General features: G+C 47.6%; 1 protein-coding gene across 1 annotated transcript in view; it reads right to left on the bottom strand.

Annotated features, from left to right (window-relative positions):
• Positions 1 to 18509, bottom strand: part of TACR3 (tachykinin receptor 3) — a 1209419-nt gene extending 1190910 nt beyond the window's left edge. Inside the window, exon 1 of the mRNA XM_085641420.1 lies at positions 17655 to 18509. Within this exon, the coding sequence (XP_085497546.1) occupies positions 17655 to 18118 (464 nt within the window). The 5' untranslated portion in view covers positions 18119 to 18509. The remainder of the gene's footprint in view (positions 1 to 17654) is intronic.
• Between the last annotated feature and the right edge of the window lie 1584 nt (positions 18510 to 20093).

Raw genomic sequence — 20093 nt, 5'->3', positions numbered from 1 at the left:
CGACCTGGGCACAGAATAAGCATAGCACTCAAATAACAAATGGGCTGTAGACTCGACCCTAGAATCACAAAAGGGGCAATAGGGTATAGTTTGGTATGGAGGTTTCCAAGTAGACGTGAACAGACCTAATGGAAGAACGCCCACCCTAAATTTAAAGTATAATGCTCTGTCACCCGGGTTAAGGATTGAATCCAAGTAGGGTTCTCTGCAAGGGATCTCCTTAACCAAGAAAAACTGGGCGACAGATTTACAATGGTTAGGGTTACGCAACCTCTCATTATCCACCCAGAGCCAATAGATCTTCTTAAGCAATTGTTTTGAGGGTGCTGTTCTATTTGCCCAGGCATCTCCTAATCCCAGGTCCAAAAGGAGACGCTTAACCTCCCTGAGCCAGGTAACCTTATGCCAGCCAGATAAGGATAGAATTTCGCTAAGGGCATCTGCATAACTACTCAGTTCAGGGACATTCCATATCCTGGCCCATAATAAGAGAGGACGTAGCCTAGCTTGCTCACAAATTGGGCGTGTGCCTGTGTCTAACAAAAGAGGAATAGTAGGGGTGCTATGGGGTAACCTCATAAGATCTTTGTGGAAATTGTTTTCGAGGTATGTCAAGGTGTCAACACTCTGTATACCCCACAGTTCAGCACCATACAATGCTGCACTCACCACCCTTGCCCTATAGATATCAAGCAGTGCCCCTATAGGTTTTAAAGCTGAGGCACGATGTTCCTTGAGCAGGGCCCCTGAAACTCTCTTGTGTGTCAGAAACACCTTCTGGTGGTGCGCCTTCCAACTCATATTGGCACACAAACGAATACCAAGGTAGTCAAATTCATTGACTCTATCCAAAGGAACAGAGTCCAAGGTAGGGGGAACAACCGTTTTCCTGGGAGGATTAAGAACGAGGAATTTGGTCTTGCTTATGTTTATAGACAGGCCCTTGGTATCACAAAAGGCCTTAAAGCTAGAAAGCAACTTTTGGATACCTACTGGTGACTTGGAAATTAGGAGGGTATCATCCGCAAACAGGAGCGTAGGAACTTTCCTACCAGCCAAGGATGGTGCATCTGACGGCTGTTGAAGCAGATGCTCCACCACTCCGTTAACGTATAGAGAAAACAGAGTGGGGGCGAGCACACAACCCTGGCGGACGCCCCTGTCTACGGAGATACGAGATGTTTTATCCCCCTGGGTACCCCATCTAATCTGGGCAAAGTTGCTTTCATGAAACTTTATAAGCAAGGCCAGCAAATAGGGAGGTATGCCCAACCTATCTAAGACATTCCATAGTTGGGCTCGAGGGACCAGGTCGAAGGCAGTTCGCAAGTCTATAAAGACCAAGTACAAGCTGCCCCCACCCAGCACAACCACCTTCCAGTAAATCATTAAGAGACGGAACGTCTGCTCGATAGTACCCATCCCAGATCTGAAACCTGCCTGGAAATCTGACAAAACCTGGTTTTCTTCAACCCACTGCAGGATCCTACCTAGAACCACTTTGCCCGCAACCTTTTGCGTTGAATCAAGCAGGCTAATAGGGCGATAGTTAGCTGGGTCGTCCCGACTGCCTTTCTTAAAAATGGGGACGACCTCAGCACCACTCCATGAGTCAGGAAGTGAACCACCCAACACCGCCTCATTCAGAAGAGCGGCAATTAATCTACTCCACAATGATGGATATTTCTTCAACAAGTCCCCCGGAATTCCATCAGGACCAGCAGCCTTACTAGAAACAATGCGACTGATTGCCCCTTCTACTTCCTCTATGCTGAAGGGGGAGGCATTGGTAGAAATCTCAGGTGGTAGGCTGGCATGAAGGCCCGTTTTAAGGATGGGTACCCCACTTTGAACAGAGTACAATTTGGAAAAGTGGGCAAACCAGAGATCGCCAGAAATATTACAAGTGAACTGCGAATCAAGGGGTTTGTCCCTGGCTCTTAACAGATCCCAGAACCCCTTGGAGTCTTTTCTGGTACTTGCCTCCACTAAATCCCACCAAAAGCTAAAGTCATGGGCCTCCTTCGCCTCTGCCACAACTTTTTTATAGAGATTCCTCGCCAATCTGATAGTGCCTGGATCCTTGTTTTTAACTGCGGTAATAAGTTCCCCCTTGGCAACCCGACATTTTGAAGAATACCATTTATTTCTTGCCCTGGGAGCACCCTTCACAGAAACCTTTGCGCTGGATTGAGGTATAATAAACAAATCGCTTAGCACCACAATGGTTTCTGTGAATAAAGGTAAAACAGATTGGCTGGAGACACCCAGGGCATCCAGGCGCTGTCCTGCCGCTAACATTGCGGTCCCTGCCTGTGCCATCCTTCCCTCATCCGCTTCTACTTTAGCCCATTTTAGGCGCCTACCACAGGCCGAGGGGACAAGCTCATGGGAGGTTTTCCACTTATAGGGAAACTTATTTTGATTTCCCACCTGCCAGGGCGGAATCAATGATAAGGAGAGAGGATTGTGGTCAATATCACAAGACGCAATGACCTCCATATCATAATGGAATGCCCACAAATTATAATTCAGCACAACATAGTCTATTCTGGAGGTACGGCCTATCCGGTTGTAAGTGTGCGCACCCAGGATATCCGATTTAGATCGGCCGTTAGTTGGTCTTAAGTCATGTTCCATACACAGCGCGTTGATGTCTACCGCACTCTGGGTCCACTTGGGAATCGGATCTAGGGTCAGGATGGGAATACCTCTCCTTGTGTCCTCATCCCAAGTATCCAGTATATCCTCCACAGCCAATGGCTCAAAACAGCAATTAAAGTCGCCTGCCAGAAGAACATAAGAGTCGATACTGCAGGCGGCTAAATCGCTGCCCAGACCTGTAGAGGATAATGTGGATGACCCGCCCCTGGCCCCCCTTAGATAAAGGTTGAAGACTTCCAACTTCCTACCCCCTGGGCATAGAATGGTTATCCTCTGGAGATCAGGAGAATGCGTGGGCTTTTGAGTGACACTTAGACCTAGAGCAATGTTAACCCATATGAGAAGGCCACCTGACGGGCGACCTTTACCTCCATTTTGGTGGGAAGCTGGAACAAAGTAAGTCGTGAAGCCCACTCTATGCCTAGGCTCAAGACACCAGGTTTCCTGCAAAAGACAGATGTTGTAGGGGGCCAGAAAGGCATTCCATTCTGGAAGTTCGAAGTTACGGGCGAGCCCTGCCACATTCCAACATATGATCTTTATCAAGGGGTCGGCAGAGGTAGTCTGTCTTGGAGGGTCATCTAATGTGGCCAATTTGATCACAGGACCTGCCCCCCCCGCAGCAGATCTATTTGGCCTAGATAATGGCTCAATCTGATGGTAATAGGGAGCCATTGTTACATCAGTCAGCTTCCTAGCTAAAGGAACATGCTGGATTGAGATCGTGGGAAACGGGCAAGGTAGGGCCAGTTGGTCCATTACAGGTTGAGAATCAGAAGAATACAGCGTAATCGAGGCCGCCTCCATAGATGGAACAGACAGCATTCCCTCTGAAGTTGGTGGGCTAACAGCCGAGGGTTCGGTCACACAAGGAGAGGAAGATAGTTCATTATGCCCTAGTACCAGTGGTAAAGGATCCTGGGGAACAGGTTGACATGTCAGTCAATCTACCTCCTCAAGCCCAGTAAACCGATTAGAAGTGGAAAAAACATTCCAATTTATGGGGAAGACTTGGGATTTTTTGGAGTGGCTCCTCCAGTTGCGGTGGTGTACTAGAGACCAGTCCTCATCACGTGTAGACCTAAGACACGGTGGATAAAAGAAGGACAAAGGCCTAGGTATAACGAGAGAACCTTCGCCAATGGGCCAGGAACAGATGTGGTGTACCATGAAAGGATCTTCAAAGGTCACCACTATGCAATCCCCAGCGCTAGATTTCCTTGAGGGGCCCACCCAGGGGGTTCTACGTACCATTAAAATTCTACTTCTCTGACCCTTAGGGATTGGTCTATTCGCATTGAGCCAATGGATTGTCTTATTCTTCAGAGACCAATGGTTCTCGTATTGGCCATTTCCTAACTGGGGGACATTCGTCAGCACAACCACATACTCATTAGCCTCAGGAGGGAGATCGATAAAACCCCCTCTAAAGTTATTCTTAGCAGGAGGGCTCTTGGTTGATTGGAGCACCGCTTCCCTAGGAGGGGGTCTATGTAACACACCTATATTAGGTTTAACTACTGGTTGGGGGGTGGGACATTTAGGAGCTTTAGGTATAGAGGCGGTTGAGCTATGATGCCCAGCCGCAGGCCCCGATGTAGGCACCGATCGTGCGATAACTGGTAAAGGAGGGGAAGGTTGTGGAACTTGAGGGATCTTATCATGGGGAAGAGGCTCAGCAACAGGAAAACCCTGGTTTTCTAGACTTCTCAGGCCGAGAGTGGCCAGAGCAATAATGCTCTTTTCCATCTCGAGTAAATGGTTCTCAATGCGTGAGAGTCTAAGATCAAGAGGAGAAAGAAGTTTCTTAAGGGTTTCCCAAACTAAACTTATAAATTCCCCTTCGTTCCTGTCCCCACTCTCAACATGTATGCCCTCTTCTCCTGCCTCAATAACCAAGGAGGTGGTCAAGGAAGCAGGAGCTGGCTCATCTTTAACCCCCTCAAAATGTGAATGTTCCCCGGTCACACCCCCTCCTATAGGATTTGAGACCGGAGCACTAGTCGCATTCAGATGTTCAGTAGTCACAATTCTGGCCTTCTTACGACGGTAAGCAGACCGAGAGGTGCATTTTCTTTTAGCTTGATGGGCTCTACTAAGAGTGTGCCTAGAGGAGAACATTGCCGAGGTAGGATTATTAGAACCAGTATCTTGCTTAAGAGGGGTTATGGACAGGTTCGCAGCACTATCCTGAATCAGTGGCTCCAATGTGGGGGGTAGTACAGAGAAAGCCGGAGTGTGGTGGACATCAACATGTGTAACTATACAATGGGGGATAGCTGGACGTGGCGGGGTAACCGCTGTGGCTATATTGCCCAGGGAAGATTTTTTCGACAAATCGATTACCTGGGACAATCTCCTAGCGGACGCCAATTCCAGGGAAACACGAGTCTGGAGTTTGGAAATTTCATGGTCTATAGCTGTATTGGTACGAGTAATAAAATCGTCCATAGGACCATTGATAGGAAGACCACCAATTGGGGCCTTGCTCCGTGTTAACCTGTTAGACATAGCTCAACAACCAACAGGGGCAACCCCCAACCTTACTGTGTGGATATGATAATAATAAATAAATTGTATAACAATTACACTCGCACAGACTAGTTTGAACAATACAAAAGGGGGTAGCCCAGACCGGACCTCACAGACCTCGAACGGCCTCAAACGGCCCTGTCTTTGCCCAGTCTTAGCCCGGGCTGCGTCCCGCGCTGCGGGAGTAAAATGTAGATTTAAAGCCTCAGGAGGGCGGGGGGCGGGGCAGCAGGGAGAGCGGACCGGAAGCTCGTCGTTGGTCTGGCAGGGACTTCTGGGAAATGAAGTCCCCGCACGCTCGCAGCCCCGCTGCAGCCACACGCCTGTTGCCGGTTTAGCTCCTCCGGACTCCTCCCAAGCGTGGATTATGGTCCGCTCCTCGAGACAGGCGAAGGGGCACCCGCGAAGCGGGTGCGCCGAGCAGTGATTGGGGGCAAAGTAGGAAACAGGTAAGCTCCTCCGCTGAATCCCCTGCAAAACGAGCAAGAAGTATCATGTTTGGTGTCTAATGTATTATAATTTAAACCCCGCTTCAATGGTCGGATTTTAAGTCACAATTCTGACTTTTAGAAAGTTGGCATTTTCTTGTTCTAACCATTTGGTGCCTGCAGTCTATTTCCAATGTCACATGACTAGGTGTAGTTGGAAGTTTGTGTATTCCCCCCAGACAGTAACACAAAGAGGGACTGTGTGCTGGCAGGATGCGAGGGGCAGAGCTCTGCACATTCCAACTTACATTCCAAAAGAACTGACTCAGCACACACACAAAGATGTTCACACTAGACTTTTGTGATCCCAGACCAGGTGGAGTCTAGGCAGGGAAATCCTGGGCAGGGAAATCCTGGGCAGGGAGGCAGGAAGTTCTAGGATCACCTGTGAGGGGGTGGGTCTAGAAGTTTCTTCCATTTCAAAGCTTGCAACAGGTACCATAATAGGACCAGAGGCACACTCTTCAGTTAGCTTCTGGACCTGCAGAGGACTCTTGGAGGACTGCCCTGCTGCCTGAGGTCTGTTGTGTACTTCAGAGGACTGCCCTGCTGCTCTAAGAGGACTGGATTTGTGTCTGAAACCTGCCTCTGCCCTAAGAGGTCTGCCCTGCTGCTTGAGACCTGCTTTTCCACCTGAGCCCAGGACCACCAGAGTAACTCCGTGGGCAAAAAGCTCCACAACTTTAAAGTCCACCTAGATCCATCCCGGAGTGAGTCCTGACCCTTCAACTGGTCCCCTCCAGTCTTGGGCTCTTGAAAGTGGTGCTAAAGGAACCCAGTCAGCCAAAATACAAAACTTGGGACTTAAAATATTTTCTGTCAAAAAAGTGCTCTGAGAACAGACAGGAAACCGCGGCCTACCTGCTTGCAAATCCACCCAAGTGCATTACCAGTTGGGCTAACTTTGCGGTAGCTCCAGCTACGCTCTTCTCCACAGAAGGGTATCTGACCTCCTGGAGCCCTTGTCTGATGTAGCCTGCAGCTTCGTCCCACTGGAGATTTTTGACTTCCAAACAAGTGACTAAATCTGAACCTAGAACTCTTCACTGCAATTTCATCCAGTGGTTCACTGATAACAACGTCTCCTTCTCAGACACCATCAACTGCCTTGCCCCGCTGAACTTTACCTTCTTTTAAATATGTTTTAAGTCTGAACATAAGCTGAGACTGGGCCCAATCCACGGCTTGTATATGAACTATGCTCCTTTGCTGTCATCTATAACTTTGCCCGGTCTTGCACGACTAGATTTCCGCAGTTAGAGCTTTGATCTTTTAGGTGGTAGATTGCACAAAAGCTTTTAAAAGTTCATAACTCTGTTTCTACTGATTGTTTTTTGTCGTTTTGAAGTCAAATAATTTAATACATTTTACTCTATTTTGTTAATTGGTTTGGATTTTTCTTGTGTTTCACTTTATTTCTGTTTGGGTGCTGCATAAATACTTAAACATTGCCTCTAAGGTAAGCCTGACTGCTTTTGTGCCACACTACCAGGGGGATAAGCACAGGTTAATTTAGTGACTTATGTGGTTCATTCTGACAAGGATTCTAGCTGTTGTTTAATTAGGTTTTCACCCCTGGCCTACCAACAACCCAATTGCTCACACCAACCTAAACAAAATATATATATGAGTGTCTATCCCATAATAAACAGTGTAATACGATCAAGAAACAAAAGTTAAAAGAAGCAAAAGTTCATAACTTTGTATGCAAACTGTACTGTCCAGCCAAAAGCTCAAACCAAGAAAAAACCTAATTGAATTTGCACCTTAAAAATACAAACAGTAAGTTGAGTGTGAGAAAGTGCCCATTCAAGCAGAAAGGTCAGATCAGAGCCCCTTCATTTTTAAGCCTTACTTTATTGTGATGCTACGCCGACAATGGTTTTGAGACTTTCTCTGAGGCAGTATCACATAAAATATAATTACTTGGAGCCAGATGTACATAGAAAACCATTTGCAAATACCCAATAGCACATTTTGCGAATTACTATATGGTAATCACAAACTCCAATGTACAAATGTGTGTTGGACACATTTTGCAATTCCCAGTGGATGGCACATATACCTACCTCCTTAATATTAAATAGGTTGGTCTCTGTTTGCAACCCATTGGAAATTGCAAAAATCATAGGGAAGATCGGCTGCTGGGGGCAACAAACCACCATGCGTGTTATTGCTTTTCAATAAAGCAATTTTTTTTGTTTTAAATGCAGCTCATTTTCCTGAAAGGAAAATGAGATACATTTCAGAAAGAAAAATGAAAGGTTTTCTTTTCATTTTTTAATAGTAGCCAGTGTCCATGGGACCACAGTCTGCTCTTAAAAAACTGACACAAAGGGAATGGAGTCCATTAGGGACTCCTACCCCTTTGTGCATGAGTTACCACCTACTTAAAGTAGGAGGTAAAATGCAAATGTTTTGCGACAGCATTTTGGTTGCAAAACATTCACACATACCACTGAAATTTGGTAGTAGGAAGGGACGCTCTAAACACGCTCGTTCCTAAAGCCGAATCTCAAACCCAATTTGCAATTCGGTAATAGGTTATCAATTTGCCGAGGCGGGCACGGACTCGGGCACGCCGCCACTATGGCCGTCGCGCCGGTCCCCCGCATATTGGAGAGGTCGTGCCTCCTGGCACCTCCCCTTTGGGTTTCTCTCTCATGGGCACGGTTGCGGGTGAACCGGAAGCACTTCAAGTGCTTCCGGTTCCCCGGAGGTCCCATAGTCAGACAATCCGGTCTAAACCGGATTGCACAAATAGGAACTATAAAGGCTGGGGAGCGGGGAGGGCAGACCCTCTTTTGCCGCTCCCCATCTTTGGGAGTACTGCTCCTCGGGACCGGGCCTCGGTCGGAGGCCCCCAATTTTGCACCTTTGCACACTGAAAAAATGCCTGATTTTATTTTCAAACGGACTGATTCTGTGAATTAGGCCATTTGCGTATGAAAAAAACTTTGTACATCTGGCCTATAGCATACTCACAAATAATGCCCTCCTGACATCCATCGTATTTTATGTGAAACCTTGAATCAAAGATATTTCTTAAAAAACAAGTAGAAGTGCGTTGCAAAGAACAGCCTGAATACAGATTTGTGAAAGCTATTAGATAGAAAGATAGCTCTCTAGTGGTGTGAGAAGCTGCCTTTCAGCCATACTCACAGGGTTTCCTGTCTATTAAAAGCATCATTGTATATGGATAACAAACATTCAACCTCCAACCATTTTATGACGCAGTAGATCAACTTGCGCCAGCATAATTAACACAATTTGGGAAATTTCGCATTACGTTTATTACGCAAAAATCCTAAACTTACGCCATTAACCCACTTAATATAATTACACACCATTTGTGGGAAACAATTACCACGAATAAACCATTTGTGGTAGAATTTGACCTCAAACACGCAAGAACATGAGAAGGTGAGCAGCAGTTGTTCATGGTGCTTCGTTTAAATTGGCCCTCGTGCCCAAAAATTATGATAGAAGGCATTTGGCTCTTAAATATAGTGTGAAATGACAGCTTAGTATTTCACATAATTATTAGTAATTATATGTAATGTAACTGTTTTGTTGAGATTTCCTGTAATTACGCGAATGCAAATGATCCAAGTTTGCACACCTTCAGTTGTGACATGCACCCAGTAGCGTGAACACTGGTAGTCAACGAGGTAACTTCTTCAGCAGCCCGCCTCCAGGCTTGTAGTGAGTTGTAGAGCATACTTTCACGGCACTGGATGCAATCTTGGTTGTCTTTGATCTGGCTACCGAATTCAACACAGGGCAAGGGCAGCAGCAGGACAGGCAAGCAGAGTTTCACAGTGCCTCAATCAGAGCCCTAGCCAGGGGAAAGCACACAGTGAGCAAACAGCAGCAGCTAGGTCTAGACAGATCTGGGTCCAAGCGATGTCCAATAAGCCACAGAACAGCCCCAGGTTATATTCATCAAGCCTCCCATTCTCAATCAGTGTCCAGTGGGTCCATCATTTTGAAAGGGTCCGCCTGTGCCTCATCAGAGAAGAGTCTGGGAGGCCCTGGCAAACCTTCATCTGGTGGGCTCCCATTACGACAAACATGGACACAAAGAGCAGTAAGTAATGGAAATAGGAATAACCTCTCTGGACAGCTTGTAGGGCCCATCTTGCAAACACCGTTGCACTATGTTGCAAGCAGATACAGGTGAGGGTTACTACAGTAATGATTGAATATGTTATTTGCAAACATTATATTTTATTTTAAAAATTAAATATGAGGAGACCCCCGCTTACAGGGGCGTTGAGAACGTCCTGCTTTAGCAGCTACACCTGGGGTGGTTTTTTTTTATGGGCCTCTTTTGTCTGCAAATCTGCAGATTAAAGCTCATAATTAACCAAAGAAATATGGGTGGATATATAAGGGAAAGAAGGATGGAAGCTTAAAAGGAAGGATGAGTGAAAGGACGCATGCTGGTCAAATGATGGGTGAAATTTTGAATGGATGAAAGGATGCGTGCAGGGCCGGACTGGGAAGCGAAACCGGCCCTGGCAAAGTGCTCTGCCAGCTCTCCCGACAGAGCTGACCTGTTTCCAAGGGCCGGTTTCGGACAATTTTGATACAGGGGGCCGATATTGCCGGCCTCCGGTAACAAAAACGGCCTGCCAGGGGACCAAAACCGGCAACCACCCTGGTGTCCCACCGAGTAAACGCCGGTGCCTGCTACGGCCAGTCCAGCCCTGGATGCGTGGAGTTGAAAGGATAGCTGGATGGGTGGCAGGGTTCATGGGTGAGATAAAGGATTGGTTGACTGGTGGATGTGTAAAAGGATGCATGGGTGACTGAAAGGATGGGTGAAATGGTTGATGGATGAAAGGATGCGTGGGGTTGATAGTATGGGTGAAAGGGTGATTGGGTGAAAGTGTGCATGGGTGAGTAAAAGGATTGGTCGATGGGTGGATGGGTAAGAGGATGCATGGGTGAGTGAAAGGATGGGTGAAATGGTTGGTGGATGAAACGATGTGTGGGGGTGAAAGGATGGGTGAAAGGATGCATGGGTGAGTGAAAGGATGGGTGAAGGACTGGATGGGTGAAATGATGTGTGGGTTAAAGACTGGGTAAAAGGGTGGATGGGTAAAAGGATGCATGGGTTGGTAAAATGATGGATGAAATGGTTAGTGGGTGAAATGAAGCGTGGAAGGGTAAAAGGGTGGATGGTGAAAGGCTCTGTGGGTGGGAGAAAGGATGGGTTAAAGAATGGACGGGTAGAAAGATGACTGTATGGGTGAAAGGATGGATGAAAGGTGGATGGGTGAGTTAAAGGATGATGAAAGGGTAGATGGGTGACTGGATGTGTAGGTGAAAGGATTGGTGAAAGGGTGGATGGTTGAAAGGATGCATGGGTGGATGAAAAAATGGGTGGATGGGTGAAAAGTTTGCAGGTGGGTGAAAGGGTGGATGAGTGAAGTGATGCATGGTTGAGTGAAAGGATGGGTAAAAGGGTGGATGGGTGAAAGGATAAATGGGTGAAAGGATAGATGGGTGAAAGGATGAATGGGTGGGAGAATCGGTGAAAGGATGAGTGGGTGAGTGGGTGAAAGGATGATTGGAAAGGTAGATGGGTGAAACAATGCATGGATGGATGAAAGAATGTGTGGGTGGGAGAATGGGTGCATGGATGTGTGGGTCATGGGTGTATGGGAGTAAGGATGGATGGGTCAGAGGATGGGTGAAAGGGTGGATTGGTCAAAGGATGGGTGAAACGATGTATGTATGTACGGATGGATGGATGGATGGATGGATGGATGAATGGGTGGGTGGATGGATGGATGGATGGATGGATGGATGAATGGGTGGGTGGATGGATGGATGGATGGATGGATGGATGGATGGATGGATGGATGGGGGGGTGGATGGATGGATGGATGGGTGGGTGGGTGGGTGGATGGATGGATGGATGGATGGATGGATGGATGGATGGATGGATGGATGGATGGATGGATGGATGGATGGATGGATGGATGGATGGATGGATGGATGGATGGATGGAATGTGTAAGACTGAATGGTGAATAAAAGAACAAATGGATGACAGAAAGTAGAGGCGAAACAGTGGATATCAGTAGGTGGATGGAAGGGTGAAAGGATGAATGGATAGATGTTTGGATGGAAGAGACATGGTAACTTGTCTAGGGAGGGTCGGGCGTACCTGTTTCACTTTCTTTGTGACATTAGAACTTTGGTTCAAAGTTGGGGTATTTTAATTTTCTAGCTCCTCTCTTGTGCATCTACCCTGCACCTTTGTACTTGATATTAACGGTCTGACTGTTAGGCAACTCCCTGTGTGCATCTCAACACCTCAAAAACAATAGGAAACTGTTACCTGCTAAAGTAATGCAGTAAGTCAAAGGGGACTACTTACTAGGGACTGTGGAGTAGTGAGAACAATGTATAGCCTCACATCTCAGGGCTCACAACAAAGGTAACACGTGAGAGCCCCCAGTATGCAGTTTGAGGCTTCATTTCAGGTTAGGAACACACAAACTGTTGGTAAAACGATGAATTCAGCAGGAGGTATTGAGACAAATGAAGACATGGCGGGGGTGGGACAGCTTTACAACGTGTCAGGACTTCCATCCTTACCGATGAATTAAGATGCGGCTATACAAATAGCTCTAAGGCTAAGAGGGATGGAACATCAGGACTTTATAAGAGATCTTTTCCTCAGTGGAAGGCGGAATGCAGTGTCCTATCAGTGGAAAGGCAGTTCCTATCTATACCTGTGGGAACGAGAAAGGAAAAAATTGTTGTGCTCTAAACACAAAAAAAGAGAAAACCTCACAGTAGAAACATCATTGAAAATGTAAGGTTCGTTTCGTAGGGAGAATAATGAATGTTAAGCAAGATTCATTTATTATCCTCGGGGTTTCTGAATTTCCCACATGCTGGTAAAGGTGCTGGTGACGCAGCAAGGGTTAAACTTCCTGGGCTCTTTCCAGGAATCTCTGCGTGTGTGGCAGCCCTCTGCAAATGCGTTCCAGGAAGACGGGTCTACGAAGATGTAGGGCGCACTTACGAGTCGGCAATTGTTTTCCAAACGATGCGCGGCGGTAGCGTGTGCAGACGCAACAGGTGATCAAAAGTAATTTCTAGATACACGTTGCCTAGTATTCCCCATTACTGAAGCGTCGCGTGTGAAGAACAGCACTACTCGACTGCAGAGCATATAATTTCGTAGCGCATAGACACGAGAATACTGTAACGATAGTTTTAACATCAGGAGGCTACAACTTTCCGTAACGGACCTTTCAGGCCCCTGTTAAAGAGGCAAGTGCGGGTATATCGCTCACTGACGGGCACTCATTACACTGCACAACAGCGGGGTCGCTGCTGCGTTTGACACTGCAGGGGCCTCTTGGCATTGTGACATCGGGCTTGCCTTTTGCACAACCAGTGCTTAGTTCGTTTGTCTATATGTTTTACATCGACCCACTATGCTTCTTTGTGGGCCATTCATACGCTAGAGGAGGGAATGGTGGTAATATCTGGGTGAGTTAAGAGTGATGTATGTATCGGGTGAGTAATGCGTGTGTTTGTCTAAAAGCGGACTGATAAATCAGTTTGACTGAGTTTTCATATATCCCTCTGCATAAGTGGTGTAACACATGCCCCTGTTGGCGCCCTCCAGCTCTTGAGGCGCCCCCCCTATTTGGCCCAAGGCCAATGAATATATGTGCGATATGAGGGACTCGGGGGGCCTCGTTTTGCGTTATGGCACTGCTCTGCAGCAGGGGCATAGTGTTAAGTAGCACAACAGACAGAGCCCGGTTTAGGGCAGTGCGACTGGTGCAGCCGCACTGGGCGCTGACCTGTGGAGGGGGCCACGACCTCAGGGGAAGGCGCTGTGTTTAGCAGTAACTTGTGATTGGAGGGATAAGGGGCACTTATGCCCGTTGGTAGTGGGAGAATCCGAGGAGGCCGTCATGGGGTGTGGGGGCGCCAAAAATGATTGTCGAACCGGGCGCCATCAGTGCTAAAGCCGGCCCTGACAGCAGGTGTGGTGACAAGGGGACCATTAGTCGGAGGGGCGCACAGCACTTCAATTGTTGCAGTTTTGTTTACTATTAACCAGCAGTGGGGGCAATAGGTCCCATGGCACCCTTGCGCGCCACTGTTTTGCAAGCAGTGAAAGGTTGTGTGAGTGAAGTGACCAGGCGTCCAGGGTTTATTCACCTGGGGGCAGATTTACAACTTCTGGCGCATCTCTGCAAATCAGCAGGGATGCGCCAGAACAGATGAATCACGCAATCCCCCACTTACGCCACTACGGATGTGTCGCATTTACAATGCGGCATACCATGGTGCAAGGAGGGGCAGATGGATGACGCATCTTGTGGTGTACGGGCGGCGCATTGCTGGAGTCGCGTCGCAAGCGCGATGCAACTTTTGCAATGCACAGGGGCCGCCCATACTTAACGTGGTGCGTCACTCTTTACGCCTGCTTCAAGCAGGCGTAAGGATTTGACGCAGCAGCGTCGTAAAACTGACTCAGTTAAATCTTGTAGATTTCACTGCGTCAGTTTTACGGGGCTTTCCTGCGAAGGACCGCCCACCCTGCGACAGAACGCCAACATGAAACCTGTTGCAGGTTTCATGTGGTGCAGGGCTTTACAACGTGACGCATCTGCCTACATGCGTCACGTTGTAAATAAGTTGCAACGTGGTGCATGGTTTACGCCGCCGCTGCGTCACAAAAAGTGATGCAACGGCGGCGTAAAAGTGTCGCAAGGGGCTTGTAAATCTGCCCCTTAGTGCCTCGTTCTCTCTGTGCTCGGTTGATGAGCTCTGTCATTTAAGTCATTCTGTGCCCTTCCGTTGATGAAAAATGTAGTCTTTCTTCTATTTGAGCAAAATGTTCCCTTTCTTTTATTCATTTTTTTTTGTTTTATCTGGTCACCTTATGTGAGAGAGAATCTCGTAAAACTCTGTTCCTCTTTCCATAAGACATGCACGAGATCCGGGGGTCTCACATTCCATCACTTTTAATGGTGGACGGGGCTAATGCAGTTGTAGATCCCGTCGTCGTGAGTTATTACATGTTTAAACGGCTGCGGAATGGACCGCGCGAGACCATGTGAAGAGCTACTTGTGTCTCGACGTTGTAGTGATCGAAAATGCGTAGACACCCCGAGGAACGTCTCATGCGGCAAATGTGAACTTGCAAAGCGCGGACCCCTCTGGGATACGTCTGTTGCACAGACTGACAGAACATGTGTGAGTGCGGGTGCGGGGTGCAGCGCAAACAGTGGTGTTCAAATTACCAGAATCTTTAAAACCACTGAAGCTATATGTGGTCCGACAATTTCAGCGTACGCCTGCAGCGACATCGACAGCCGTACAAGACAACCCGTCTGCAAGATACAATTTAACAATAATGTCATGCAGAGCGAGAGCTAGTGATGCAGAGGAGAGATGAACTTCGACGGTGACTGCATAGAAAAAACACATCCCCTTTCTGTCTCGAGCGCTTCTTCGTATAAAGTTATTAGTCCCGAGGACGACATTCGAGCCTTCGAACACAGCGGCGAAGCGCCTACATGCTGGCTTCGCCAATAGACCCGCTGCCCTCTGACTTCTGCCCTACTGCTGAACGAGAAGGGCGCCTGCTGTGCCGAGGGGGCTTCATGTTTGGCCGTCACCCATAGGTGGCAGCTGCGAGCAGCGATTCCTGCCGGGGGGGCAGTGTCACTTCCAGACAGCTGGAGCATCTGTCAGCGTGCCTGAAAGAACGTCACTGCCTGCCTTAGAAAGCGTAGAACGGAGGAGTGCGGTTGCTGGGCGGGCGGGGCAAAGATAGCCAGGCAGCAAACATTAGAGCGTTGGCGAATTCTGAAAAACATACCTATTAAAACACCGACCCAAAGTAAGCGAGCGCCTCGCACTCTTCTGCGCGTGCAAACCGGACTGACTCTCAGTGCAAAGTCACACAATGAATCTGGTCGAACAGTAAGTGACTTGTTGGAATAAGACTCGCTGCTGTCGCACTTTGACCGCCTTTCGGCTGCTATCAGCCCTACACATTGATATGCCAGTCCCCCCCCCCCCCCCGCCCCCACACACACCACCACCCTTAACGATAAAGTTAGTTAGTTTAAACTCTATTTGTATTGGGTGAAATCGGTACTCAAAAGTCAACGTATGGACACAGATCAGAAATGCCATAATGTAAGAAATAAAGATTTACACAATCTGATGGATGCCTTGCAAACCCTATATCAGATAACACTAGTACCGCACTCAAATACCTCACTCGGTGACTAATTATCCGTTATCTATTCTCATAAGAGCGTCCACAGTTATGCTGGTCAGAGCCCTCAACCGGCAACAAATCACCGCAGTTAGAAAACTCCACACCTGCCCTTCCCCAAAACTCCTTACACGGAACATAAGGTATACCCCGTAAATCTCATACATTTACTATTTCCCAAAATGCAATACATATGTCAATTTCAACTTCATCATTTGTGTATTATTCTTCAAAACATCACAGTCACGTCTTATTAGAACTTCACGACACTCCGCACCAGTCTTCCAGCCTTCATACACGTGCATTGCTGCACAACTTTTTGCACGTGCGATTTCCCCAAAGTGCACGCACGCGCCTTTGCTGAAAACTGCACGCGTGTTGCATTCCCTAAAATTGCATACATGCCTCATATATGGCATTTCCCCCCAACGTACATAAAATGACCATGCCCCCAAAGTATACACAGACATGGGGCATAAATAACACAAGTGCCAATCCTCAAAATGTCAAACCTGTCCCATTACAAAAAAAATAAACCTGTCCCCTTAAAAAAAAAACTGTCCCATTTAAAAAAAACATCGCATGTGTCATTCTCCCAAGTGAAATACGTGCTATACGGCAACACTCTACACAATTGAATCTACCAGCAGTTTTTCAAATCTCCGGGCATAAACCCACCCATCACTTAATGCATGTGCCCAATAATACAGTGTGTGTCTCCCAAAACTTTATAGATCTGCTTCCCTTTTACCCACCACTTTAAATATATGTCCTTCACCAGCAATGCACACACGTTCTCACAAACCTACATCCATGTGTCCCACACAATTTCTACCAGTGCCCTCCCTAATAATCGATATGTGTGTCCATCCCTAGCACTTAATATACATGGCCTTCCATAATACTTCAAATGCCCCACTCTAATTATCCATATATTTATCCCCCAAAACTTCATCCATGTACCATTCCTAATACTCCACACATGTACACTTATGCAATGTTTCAGACATGTGTGCCTCCCGCATACTCTTTACATGTGCCTCATTTTAACACTTAATACACGTGCCTCTGCCTGTTACTGATAAATGTATCCCCCCAGAACGTGCCATCGCCCAAATCTACTACACACCTGCCCCAACACTACATAAATGTCCATCTCCCCAATACTCCAAAATGTGCCCCTCCCTAACACTCAGTACACACGTCCCTCCCAAATATCACATGCAAATGCCTTTTCCTAACATCTCATGCCTGTGCCCCTCTCTGATACCCAATGAATGTGCCCTGCCCCAACTAGTCAAATGCATGCCATTGTACAAACCTTCACACTTATTCCCTTTAATACTTCGTGCATGTGCCCCTCCTAACAATACATGCATGTGCCCCAACGCTTTATAGACGTGTCCCTTCCTGATACCCCACACAGGTGTGCCAGAACATTTGCTACTTGTGCCTTTCATGCATGTGCCCCAACATTTCATACTTGTGACCCTGCATGATACCCTTACCAATGTGTCATAACATTTGATACATGTGCCCCTTAAACACTTAATTGAAGTGCCCAAACACTTCTTGAATGTTCCCCTCCTGATACCTCATACACGTGCTCCCAAAACCTTTCAAGCATGCGCCTTTTCCATTGCTACATACGTGAGCCCCTTCCTTGTGTACTACTGGCCTGGCTGGGCTCACCTGTCTACAGCGATGGCGATCATGGAGTAAATGCTGGCAAAGACGGCCGTGATGGGGAAGAAGTTGTGGAAGCGGCAGTACGCCTCCCCAAAGTACCACTCGCTGTGCAGTGCGTAGATGAAGTTGACCAGGGTGTTGAAAGCTGCCATAGAGGCGTCCGAGAAGGCCAGGCTGACCAGGAAGTAGTTAGTGACGGTGCGCATCCTCTTGTGAGCCACTATGATCCAGATGACCACCAAGTTGCCCAGCACAGCGACTGCCACCATAGAGCCGTAGGCCAGGGACCAGAGGGCAATGCGCCAGGATGGCTGCACAAACTGGTTGGCTAAGGGGGCAAAAGGGGCAGAAGTATTGCCCTGGGGGGAGGCAGAGGTGTTTCCCATCCAGGCCAAGCCCAATCCCTCTCCCAGGGAGAAGGCGCTATTATTGCTCTCCATGGTACCGTTTGGAGGAAGTGAGGTCATCCCTGGACACTTTCTCCTCGGCGCGCCGAAAGTGCCCAAGTTCAGAGCAAGCAGGGCTAGAAAATGTGTCACAACTGGAGAGCGATGCCTAAAGATCCGGAGCTTGGGAGGCTAGGAGATGACCTGGCCGTCTTGCCGCTGCCCCAGCAACACAGGTACTTCCTTGCGAGTTGATACAGTTAAGATTTCAATTACTTTGTGAATGGTGGATGCTGCTTGCCCCGTCAGCTGTTGCCGGGCTCCTCCCAAGCGGAGTGCGCCTCCTTGCGGTCGGTTAGTGGAAGTCCCTCCACAGTCCAGCGTTGAGAGAACAAGCGGCAGATGTGGAAAAGCTACTCTGAAAGGTACCTCCTTATAACACGGCGTTCCAGAGGGTCACACTGACGTCAGCAGGGGGAGCAGTGAGCCCAGACATTGGCTGAAGGTAATTCTGTGAGAAGTTGCCGCCTCCCCACATCCTCGGCACTATCACGAGAGGGTGGTAAGCCTAAGTGAGGTACCAGCCTCAGAGGGGAAGGCATCGCCGGATGGCCGCACCTCCTCCTCCTCAGCTGCCATCACAGCCAGTCACTATCCAGGAAAGGTAGCCTCGGAAACCAACCAGCCTCGGATTCCAGTCTCTCGCTTCATGAAAAAACCTATTTAAATGTTCGTTGCTTCCAAGGAATCGGGCAGCAATCTGCAGTTGAAATGATGGCTGTGTTATTAATATGGGGTCGGCGCAATGTTGTTTTCGTTTTTTTATTAATTTTTACCAAAATTGACATTAAGGTGAATGCTCCCAGAAAAAGATAGAGAGGGCGTGTTACAGGTATTTTAAAGTAAGGGAAAACAGTTCATTGAGGTTCGGTCTACGTGCCAAAGTGAAGTGATTTGACTTTTTGCGCGCTAATTTGCACACCTGCAGTATTTCTTCCAATGTACATGTGCCTCATTTCAATATTTAATGTTTTTTTCGCTGGCCAGAATACATTTTGCCGCTGCCGGGTGAAGACTAGTGAATCACAGTTCTCTTTAGTACTTCACGAGACATCGCCTGCGCTTTATACAGTACCCGTATTGCACATTCGTTGTTCTGAGCATGCGCTGTCCGAGGAAGCTGTTGACAGTGTTGTGCGTGTCGGGTAGCAGGCAGCTTCGTTTCTGTGCGTCTCTCGAATCATTTCTTCTTTGCTCTGGAATCTGGTTGAAGCTCAGGGGTGGGGAGGGGTGTAAGGGGTGAGAATAGAGGTTTCTGGTCCCTTTTCTAGGTGCAAGTACCCTTGCAGGTTCTGAGCGGAGCCTCGATGTCAGTAGCGCACATGAATAGGAGTGCGTGCAAACAATGCGCCCCTCTGGGCTGTTAAAAGACTCACCCCTCTTTAAAGGGGATTTGTATCGCCTCAAAATGATGCAGGTATTTTCAAATACAATACGCTTAATTGGTTGTGTATATATTTTTTTAAATTAGCAATTATATGTCACTATCGGCCAGATCTACGACCGTTTCCTACGGTCACAAAGGGGTTTTATGCCCGTTTGTGGCCGCTAAAAACGTCTGGCCAATGTACCAACCCTATTTTGTGAGTCGCTGATGAATTAGCGACTCCCAAAATAGGGTTAGCAACTCGCTTTTAGAAAGGGGCTTGCCAAGGGCTTCCCTTCCTAATAGCGAGTCTAGAACCCATGTATAAATGTTTTGCGACCGCAGTTGCGGTCGCAAATTATTCGCCGTTTGCCATTCTTCTCAGAAGGGTGGTAAGGCCCTCGCAAATGGGAAGGGGTCCCAGGGACCTTACAAAATGAAACTGAAAAGTTAAATTTTTACTTTTTTAAATGCATCCCGTTTTCCTTTAAGTAAAACGGGCTGAATAAAAAAAAAAACAGCTTTATTGACAAAGCAGTCCCAAACTGCTGACCCCAGCAGGTCACCATCCCTGTGAGTGCTAACCATTGCCAATGGGGTTGCAAATTGCGACTGCCTCATGAACATTAA

Source organism: Triturus cristatus, chromosome 2_2 (assembly GCF_964204655.1).
Source record: "Triturus cristatus chromosome 2_2, aTriCri1.1, whole genome shotgun sequence".
NCBI classification, from domain to species: domain Eukaryota; kingdom Metazoa; phylum Chordata; class Amphibia; order Caudata; family Salamandridae; genus Triturus; species Triturus cristatus.
Note: the sequence above shows the minus strand (reverse complement) of the source record. Positions and strands in the feature narration are given on the sequence as shown.